Source organism: Euleptes europaea, chromosome 1, assembly GCF_029931775.1.
Source record: "Euleptes europaea isolate rEulEur1 chromosome 1, rEulEur1.hap1, whole genome shotgun sequence".
Taxonomy (NCBI): Eukaryota; Metazoa; Chordata; class Lepidosauria; order Squamata; family Sphaerodactylidae; genus Euleptes; species Euleptes europaea.
Genome location: NC_079312.1, coordinates 118,401,966 through 118,412,580, shown reverse-complemented (window position 1 = coordinate 118,412,580; position 10,615 = coordinate 118,401,966). Strand labels below are relative to the sequence as shown.

At 44.2% G+C, this 10,615-nt stretch overlaps 1 protein-coding gene across 1 annotated transcript in view; it reads left to right on the top strand.

Moving 5' to 3' along the window:
• The first annotated feature begins 4,064 nt into the window (after window positions 1-4,064).
• Window positions 4,065-10,615, top strand: part of PIK3R6 (phosphoinositide-3-kinase regulatory subunit 6) — a 41,217-nt gene continuing 34,666 nt past the window's right edge. Inside the window, exons 1-2 of the mRNA XM_056854949.1 lie at window positions 4,065-4,160; window positions 7,145-7,228. Coding sequence (XP_056710927.1) covers window positions 4,106-4,160; window positions 7,145-7,228 — 139 coding nt within the window. The 5' untranslated portion in view covers window positions 4,065-4,105. The remainder of the gene's footprint in view (window positions 4,161-7,144; window positions 7,229-10,615) is intronic.

Here is a 10,615-nt window from a genome sequence, read left to right as displayed (position 1 = left end):
CCCACCCTCCTCAGGCGACGCCCCAAAAACCTCCCACCAGTGGCGACAATGAGACATTTCTTAGCAGTTAACCCTACAATGAGACATTTCTTAGCAGTTAAGGAACACATTAAGTAAGAAGGCGAAAGGACCAGAGTTGAGAGTTCCAGTATTACACCAAAAGCCATGGCTGTGTTTCTATGCTTGTTATCCTCCCTTCTCTGTATAGGCAGATATCCAATATGTTTATTCCTGGTTACGTGCGTAAGGATACCACTGCAATGAAAATTAGTTTCAGGGCTATTTCGGTAGCTCCTTGTGCCTATTTGTGGAACAAAACTTTCGCAAGCGTCCCTGGATGCTTGCATGTATAGGAACAACCAATGGTGTGAATTCACTCATGGTTCAAAGACTGTAGAGGCTGCGCTTTTAGTTCTGCCGCTGAGGAGAAATTGAAACCATCTCTCTGTGTCTGCCTATTGGGTTGTGCTGCAAATTGGTTTTGGAAAAGAACTGCAGGAATCCCTGGGGTGCAAGCAACCTTTTATGCTCAGGGAAGGCAAGTGTTATTTTGCAGTAACCGCCTTGTATTTGGGGGGGGGGGAACCCACAGGGCAGTGGTGCTAGGCTGTCCCCAGGCATCCAGACAGAAAGCACAGGAAAGCCAAAACACTGATGAGATTGGGGGGGGGGGGGCTGCTCTGACACCAAACCAGCTGACCAAAGCCTGTTCCGGCCCGGCTTGTGTGTCAAAAGGTGCAGAGAGCGCTCGGGAGAGTCGAGTTCCCTTGCCCAGGCTCCTGTCTCAGGAGATCACTTTGCAGATAAGGATGTTTCCAGGATGATTGCAAGCGTTAAAATAACTGACCTAGTTTGACTGCCTTTCCTTCCAGCACGGATAACAATGCATGTGGCAGAAGACGGAGGCTTCTGGGTAAGGAGGAGTCTAAACTTCCCCCATTTTGATTCTTTCACATGCTCGCAGGTATTGACGGGAAGAGGCGAGGCTGGTAAAGCGAGTTTGTCTGGGGCGTGCTCACCCGTGAGAAAGACTGGCAGGTTCAGAAGCAGTCTTGCAGCATCCCAGCTGAGAGTCAAGGTGTAGTTATCGGTGGCTGTCTTGTCGCTGTCTCCTGCCTATGACTCTTCGTTCTTCTCATGCGCAGTGTAGCCCACTGGGTAAGTGGCGCCACACTTTTGGTCCTTGGTCTGTTTCCTCCTGTCACTCATCCAGAATGTGATGTTTAAAATGCATTTTAAAATGTGTATATCCTACCTTTCAGTACAGCTCATCCCCCAAGGCAGCTTACACCATAATTTTTGATAATAATTAGAGGGTAAATTCCTCTTAAGGGAGTAGCCTCCTTAGCCTCTTTGCAGCCATGACAACAGCCTGTGTGCCATTCGTTGGATGCAGTAATGGGGTGGACCTGGTATTGGTGACCGAGACCTGGGTGAGAGAAGGTGAGATTGTATCCTTGAAAGAACTCCCCCACCCCTTGGGGGGGTTGGTCCTTCATCAGTCCCAGACAAAGAGCCGGGGGTGGAAGGTTGGTGATACTCATTCGGGAGTCTTTCTCCTTCAGAGCAACCCCTGCCCCAGAGATCTCCGGCATAGATGGTGTGGGTCTGGTGTGGGACACTGAGGAGAGTGTGGTCTATCTTGTTGGTGTACCGGCCACCTGGCACACCAACAGATGCCCTGTTGGACCTATTGGAAGCGATATTGGGTTGGGTAAGGTAGTTAAGAGAGCAGAAGCTGAACAGCTCCAGGTTTTCTTGGAGGACACGTTAGTTCTGGACCCCTTTCAATCCAGTTTCTGGCCTGGCCATGGGATGGAGACAGTGCTGGTCTACCTCACAAATGCCACATGGAATTTTAATGTGAATGTTAGAAGTAGGGTTGCCAGGTACCCAGTGGTGGCGGACAAACCCTTGCCAATTCACCCCCCTGCCCGCCAACCAGCTGAGGGTCGGTGGGCAAATGTGCACGCGCGCTTAGATACCGCGGCATGTCACTTCCGGTTTACATCCGGAAGTGCCGCATCGTGAAGGGCCTTATACCACTCAAACTAGGAGTGTGAGTGGTAAAGGGCCCCTTGCAATGCGGCACTTCTTGGTGTAAATGCATTGCAAGGGACCTTTTACCACTCACACTCACAGTATGAGTGGTAAAAAGCCCCTTGCAATGCGTTTACACCTGGAAGTGCCGCATCGCAAGGGGCCCTTCACCACTCAAACTGGGAGTTTGAGTGGTAAAAGACCCCTCAGAATGCATCACTTCTGGGTGTAAACTGGAAGTAACATGTGCACGATCCCTCAGCTCTGCCCCAAAAGCCTCCTGCAGGAGGAGAGGGGGGCCCTGCCAACCCTAGTTAGAAGTGATTTTAAATGTTGACCTATACGTATAGCATATAGTATATCTGTTATTAGATTGTATTTATCTTGGTTGTTAGCTGCCTTGAGCCTGACTTCGGTTGGGAAAGGGCAAGGTAAAAATTAAGTAAATAACTATATTAACTTTATAAAATAATAGCTAATGTCTTGAAGTTTTATGGCATTTGATCAAGACCCTTCTTTCCTGATCATATCAGCCAAAATGGCCAGCTGTAGCCTGAATCTTATTGCGCAGATGCCCAATGAATACGGGAGTGTGAAAGACATTCCCTTCCCAAAATTTTCATGTTTTGGTGGCAAGTCCCAGATTAGGGTTGCCAACTTCCATTTGGGAAATTCCTGGATATCTGGGGGTGGAGCCTGAGGAGGGTGGGATTTGGAGAGGGGAGGGACCATATGCCAAAGAAGCCATTTTCTCTGGGGGAACTAATCTATGCAGCCTGGAGGTCAGCTGTAATTCCAGAAGATCTCCAGCCCCCACCTGGAGGCTGGCAACCCTATCCCAGATACCTGCCAGTGATTTAAGGTACTGTAATATTAATTCAAATTAGTAGTGTGCTTGGGCAAATAAGCTTTTGAGGCAAGCATGGAAGGCACTTCAGAAATGGCTTTTCTATTGTCATCCCTGGTGGGTTCCACCAACCGGAGGGACAAATAGTTAATAGCAATAAGAACTTTAAATGAGGTAAGTGTTTGTTTAAACTCTTCCATATCTTTTCCATGTAGGAATTCCGTTAATTTGGCCATCCTCATATACATCCATAATTTCTCTCTCCAGATATTAATTGAAGGTTTATTCGCTTGCTTCCAAACTTTGGCTATCACAATTCTTGCAGCAGCAAAACTATATTGGCAAATAACCCTATCATTATCACTCATATGCTTCCCAGTTAAACTGCAGGAATGCCCTTTCAGATTCTGGGTGCTTTTCCCCAGAGATCTCCTGGCACAGTCAGTATAATAAGTCTCTACCTAGATTTTCAGTCTGACATAGAGTTGTCAAGCTCCAGGTGGGGCCTGGAGATATTCTGGAATTACATTTGGGGGGGGCCGGAAATGCCTGATATGGAGAATTGACTATTTGTCGTTACATATCACTGAGGTCCTTTCCTTCTCCAAAGCCTGCCCTCTCCGAAGTCCGCCCCTAAATCTCCAGGAATTTCCCAACCTGGAGTAGGTAACCGTAGTCAGACACCAGGAGTCCAAATCCTCTAATTTAACTTCTGCAAACCCCAATGGTGTCCTTGCAGCTCTCACAGGTCTGTTTTTCCTACAGTTTTCCAATCAGACTTCAACTCTCTCCATTCCCTCCCTTTTCCTCTCCCTAGGGTTGCCAACCTCCAGGTAACTAGCTGTAGATCTCCTATTACAACTGATCTCCAGCTGATAGAGATCAGTTCACCTGGAGAAAAATGGCCGCTTTGGCAATTGGACTCTATGGAATTGAAGTCCCTTCCCTCCCTAAACCCCGCTCTCCTTAGGCTCTGCCCCAAAAACCTCCCGCTGGTGGCGAAGAGGGACTTGGCAACCCTACCTCTCCCCTCTCCCTCCCCAGGAAAAAGGTAACTTACTTAGGTCAGAGTCAGGGCTGCTGGGGAATGCATTCCCTCAGCCTCTCCATTACCGTACACTCAATTGCCACCTTGTTTTGCAGAAGCAACAGAGGATACGAGGCCATGCCGAGTGAAACCAGACTCTCTAGTTACACAGTTCCCCAACAAGAGCTAGGATGGATAAGCCCACAACCGCATCCAGTGGCTTTACCCCAACGGTGGAGAACCCAGGTTTGTGACTGCAATTAAAGTGTAAGATGTCTAAGTAGTAGGGTTGCCGACCTCCAGGTACTAGCTGGAGATCTCCTGCTATTACAACTGATCTCCAGCCGACAGAGATCAGTTCAGCTGGAGAAAATGGCCGCTTTGGCCAATGGACTCTATGACACTGAAGTCCCTCCCCAAACCCCACCCTCTTCAGGCTCTGCCCCAAAAACCTCCCTCCGGTGGCAAAGTGGGACCTGGCAACCCTATTAAGTAGGAAGGATAAAGTGTTTTGTTTTTCACTACTCCACACAGAGGGAAGAGCCTAGATAATAAAAGTTTCTGTCAGTGTCAGGCCTGATGGGGCCTTCAGCTGCAAACAATCAAAGCAAGCAATAGCAGCAGAAATGGAAGTGATTAGATAGTGTGAACTGGTGGCCAGGGGCTTCATAGCTCATCTGCAGTGAGTGGTAATTTTTTTTTTTTATAATTTTTTATTGAATTTTTCAATACAAAAAAAAAGAAAAAAAAGAAACATATATAAAAGGGTATTCACATAACATATTCAATACATTTCATTTCTTTTTTAATACAGTCATCTGAAAATACCCTTTCCCCCCACCCACCAAAAGTGACCCATCACCATGACTTCCGAAGAAGTGTCCGGTAGCTTTATTTATTAGTTATCTAAAATTTGATACTACTTAAAACATATTTTTCTATAACTCACTAAATAACAGAGTAAAATCCATTTTTGCCAACTTATCCCAATATGAGGTGGCCTTAGACCATGTTAGCTTAAAATCTTCCAAATCCTTTCCATGCAGAAATTCCGTTAATCTGGCCATCCTCATATATAACCACAATTTCTCTCTCCATTCTATAATTGGTTTACTTGTTTTTTTCCAAACCTTAGCTATCACAATCCTTGCAGCAGCAAAACTATATTGGCAAATAATCCTATCCTGATCATGAATATCATTTGTGGGTATTCCCAGTAAACAAAATAATGGTTTCCTTTTCACTTTACTATTAATCAGATTATTTGTTTCTTTCACTATTTTTTTCCAAATTTTTTAAAAAATTTTACAGGTCCACCAGACATGCATATAAGATCCTCTTTCTTTTCCACATTTCCAGCAGATTCCTTTATCCTGACTGTTCATCTTAGATATCATAATTGGAGTTATATGCCATCTATAAAACATTTTATAGAGATTTTCTCTAACTTCATTGGTAATTGTAAATTTGAACTCCCTCTTCCATAAGTTTTCCCATTTATCCAAATCTATATTACATCCTAAATCCTGCATCCATTTGATCATGACTGGTTTAATTCTTTCTTGTTCTAAATTAATTATAATCAATAATTTATACATCCTACCAATCAATCCTTTATTTCCTTTGTCTAATATCTTTTCTAACTCGGATTTATTTTTACTAAATCCAAGTTGATTGTCTTTATTAAAAATATCTTGTAATTTATAATATAAAAACCAGTCTTTTATATTTAGTTCTTCCCTACTTTTTAAGACCCATTTACTCTCCTTCCATTCAATAATACCCCTATACATCTCTATATCTAAATTTAACTGTATTCCTCTCTTCATATAAGCTTCTATTGGATTAATCCATCCCGGAGTCCTATTTTCTAAAATCTTCTTGTATTTTGTCCAAATCTGGAATAACCCAGCTCTAATAATATGAATTTTAAAATCCCTATTTACCTTTTCCTTTTCATACCATAGATATGCATGCCAACCATATCGAAGATTATACCCTTCGAACTCTAATAATCGATAATTTTCTAATTTAATCCAAGTTCTTAACCAGAGAAAACAGGAAGCCTCATAATATTGTTGCAAATCAGGTAAACCTAATCCTCCTGTTTCTCTTAATTGAATCAAATTTTTATACGCTATTCTATGTTTTCCCTTTCCCCACAAAAAATTTTGGATATCCTTTTTCCAAATTTTAAAAACTTTGAAGTAGAAGTGAGTGGTAATTTTTTTAACCTGTCACTAATTGTGCATACATTTTCAGAGTAGTAAAGTATAGGGTTTATATGTACTTGTAGTAAGGTTATCACTGGTAATAACCTTAGGCACCAGTTGTCTGCATATTCTACCACAGGAATTAATGTGAGATGTATTATATCTGTGACAGCTAATTATATACATTGTTCTGATCCATAATCATTGGAGATTAGGGTTGCCAGGTGCCCCCTCGGCTCCGGATGGAGGTTTTTGGGGTGGAGCTGAGGCAGGGATTGTGTGCGGACGGCTGCGCTGACGAGATCATGTCACTTCCGGTTTACACCCGGGAGCGCCGTGTCGCAATGGGCCCTTTTACCACTCAGACAGGGAGTTTCAGTGGCAAAAGGCCCATTGCAATGTAGCACTTCCGGTTGTAAACTGGAAGTGACGCGATCGCGTCAGCATGGCTGTGTGCGCACGTGATCCCCACTTCCAAGCTGGGCACTGGATTGGCAGGCAATTGCTTGCCAATCTAAGCGGCCTGGCAACCCTGTTGGAGATATGGGAGTACTTTTTGATCAAGGAACAAAACAGTTATCTACCGATAATAATTACTGTGCTATTTCACCATGTAAATACTCCAAACATTATATGCCAATGGGGCTATCCATTTTTTTGGATGGGAGTTATATTAATGTGAGGCTGAAAAGCCTGAGTTTGTATGGTACAAAGAATGAGAGACTGAAATGATTCAGTAGAAAAGAGCAAGAGTCCAGTAGCACCTTAAAGACTAACAAAAAATATTTTCTGGCAGGGTATGAGCTTTCGTGAGCCACAGCTCACTTCTTCAGATACAGCTAGAATGTCTGAAGAAGTGAGCTGTGGCTCATGAAAGCTCATACCCTGCCAGAAAACATTTTTGTGAGTCTTGAAGGTGCTACTGGACTCTTGCTCTTTTCTACTACTGCAGACAAACACGGCTACCCACTGTGAAATGATTCCGTTCCTTACATTATGCTTCTGCTTTTCCTCAAGAGGTGGAGTCAGATTTTCTCCGAAGTGTGCACGCTCTTCTCCGAGAACTTGATGGTCACCATCCAGCCTTCCAGAGCGAGCGAGGTATAAGGTCCACTTTTCTCCTGCTGCTCTCTGACCTTGTGAGAGTATTCCTCAGTCTCTTTACCCACTACAAGCCAGAGTAGAGGAATCCTTGGCCTTTTATGCACAGATTGCTTCCATCACTGTGGGGAAAATGCATGGAGAGAGCAAAGGGACTTCTAAAGGTCAGAAAAGATGTGCATATTGAAAACGAAGCTCCAAAGTAGTCAGGGTGTGTGTGATTGCCACTGAAACAACCAGTGAATAAAAGGCCCTTGACTTTTGTGTCAGCAGGCTGCTTTGTTAGCAGGCCCAGAGCTTCTGTTTCTGGTGTTTGCTTAATTGAAATAGCTACTCTCATAGATGTCTGTGCTTGGGTGTACCTGTTAAAATTCCAGAGATCAAAACATTACTAGCCATATTATTCCTTACAGGCATCAGAAGTATGAGGAAGGAACCTTTGTTCAATGGTGAAGTATGTGTTGCTAGTATGAAGACCCCGGGTAGCAGTATGGTAGGAAAGGGCCTTTCCCTGGCACAAAGGGGAGACACCAGGTAGGGGTGACAGACTTGGCTAAATGGCAGGTTAGCGTAGTCACTTGTATGATAGCCATATTGTCAGGTAACATCACTGAAATTTAGAGTTGCCAACCTCCAGGTAAACTAGAAACAGCACTTCACAAGCTAGACACAATGATTATAAAGTAGTGGTATTTAATAACATATCCACCACTGATAGTATGTAGGCAAAAACATGTGTTGTTAATTATTGCCTTAAAAGTAACACCAAAGAGAGGACTATGCCTTGTTACAAACAAATAACAGTATTATAGGTAAGTCCATGAAAGGGGGTGTCAACCTTCCTTTCTTCCACAGATATGCTTCTTGAGAGTAGCAGTTCAGTAGTGCAGTTGTTCTCAACAGAAGCCCGGTGTTCTTTCTGTTTCAGCAATTAACGCCTTCTTCAGGGACCACTATATCATAAATTAGTACATAATACTAATTAACAAATAATAATTAACATGAATATGCTAGCAATTGGCTTAAACAAGGGAGAAAATAGAGAGAAGATAGAGCATCATACTCACACGCTGGCTGTTATTAACATTCTCTGCGTTGGCAATTTACCAAAGATACTGCCCTTAATTTTAAATGGTGCAGTCACATGTAAGAATCAACCATTAAAGAGACAGTTACATTTTACATTCCAGAAAAACTGGATTCAATTAAAGAGACAGCTGTTACATATATTATGTTACAAATAGCATGCTAAATCCATCGAGTTATTCAGTCCTTTAGGATACAAAGTATCAAACATGTGGATGTATTTAGATTCTTGACGCCTTAATACGAGATCCACATCAGACCTATCATATTTCTGTTGATTGAATCGCCATAACACAAAAAATGAAAGATCCTCATCAGTGTGATTATTGTCAAGGAAATGCTGTGTTAGAGGGGCCTCCAATACAAAAAATGGCAAGCACATTTTATCTCATAAATTAAATAATAACAATAATCACAATTTATGCGATAAAATGTGCTTGCCATTTTTGGTACATTGGAAAAACCCATAGACAACTCAAATATCGCATAAGTGAACACAGGTCCAGGATTAGGCAACGTGTCTAGCTTGTGAAATGCTGTTTCTAGTTTGCTGAGTATCCTACAGCACGCTAACCTTTGTTTACCAAACCTCCAGGTACTAGCTGGACATCTCCTGCTATTGCAACTGATCTCCAGCCGATAGAGATCAGTTCCCCTGGAGAAAAAGGCCGCTTTGGCAATTGACTGTATGGCATTGAAGTCCCTCCCCTCCCCAAACCCCACCTTCCTCAGGCTCCACCCCAAAAAACCCCTGCCAGTGGCAAAGAGGGACCTGGCAACTCTACTGAAAGTACCAGAGACTACTGAATCACAGACTATCTCAATAGGCTCTGATCTTTATGATGACCAGCTACTGTCAGTGTACCACCTCATCATTGCCATTTTCACTGTTCAGAAAATGGCGCCTTGGCCATCTCTATGGCTTGTGTAAGATTTGAAGGGAGCAAGAGGCTGGGTGGTGAATGCTTATCTATGGCCCCACATGACTGCTTGGAAGGATACTCGGGGCTTCCAGAGGTCCAGAGCAAGCTTTCATTTCGTTCGCCATTTCCCCGATACAATTCTTCTTTGGAGAATAGACTGGAGCGTTCCCTCACTTCCCACGGCTAAACTCCCTTCCTCTTGCTCCCCTTTCCCTCATTTATCCCAGGCATGACAGGATGGCAGCTCTTAAGGAGCTCCCTGGGACCCAACCCTCTCTCCCCGCCAATGCCACAACCCCAGTGGAATCCCCTCTCTTCCCATCACAGCTGTAAAGGCTCTCCATCTGTGGCCCAACTGATTGGAACATGGCCACAGCCAGGCTATAGGTAGGGTTGCCAGCTCCGGGTTGGGAAATACCTGAAGAGTTTGGGGGTGGAACCTGAGGAGGGTGGGGCTTGGAGAGGGGAGGGACTTCAATGCCATAGAGTCCAACTGCCAAAGCGGCCATTTCTCCAGGGGAACTGATTTCTATCACCTGGAGATCAGTTATAATCCCAGGAGATGTCCAGCCACCACCTGGAGATTGGCTATTCTAGCTAAAGGCCTCCAAGGCAGCCCCTGTGGGGAATCCCTTAGTCTTGGGTAGTTTTGCTCCTGGGAAGGGCTTCCACAGCTCTCTCCTTTGGCCTCCTCTGCTGTTGCCCAGGCAGCCCTATCAGATTTTGTCAGTAGAAAGGCTGCCTTGGTTCCTTTGAAGTGTTGCAGCTGAATTCCTAATTTTTGCATTCTCTTACCATAGTTTCTTTGCGCTACCTCAGAAACTGATTCCTCTTCTGAACAGAAACAACACACCACACTACAGAGACCTGAATAAACAATTATTACTATAGAAGTTAGTGCAGTTAATTGTGCAAACTGTTTTGCAAGAGTGAGCCTATAGAGAAAACACTGCACTTTAGCATTCCTACATGAAAAACATCTCCTTGGTGCTGCTGACTCTCCCCCCTTTGGCGCCATAATTACAAGGTTCCCCACCCTTCCCCAAGGAGAGCCAGCGTGGTGTATTGGTTAAGAGCAGTGGTTTGGAGTGGTGGACTCTAATCTGGAGAACCGGGTTTGATTCCCCACTCCTCCACATGAGCGACGGACTCTAATCGGGTGAACCAGGTTGGTTTCCCCACTCCTACACATGAAGCCAGCTGGGTGACCTTGGGCTAGCCACAGTTCTCTTAGAGCTCTCTCAGCCCCACCTACCTCACAAGGTGTCTGTTGTGGGGCAGGGAAGGTGATTGTAAATGGGTTTGAAAAACCAACTCTCCTTCTCTTTCTCCTCCTCCTCCCAATGAAACACTGACGGCTGCTTTGGCTTTGGTCTCA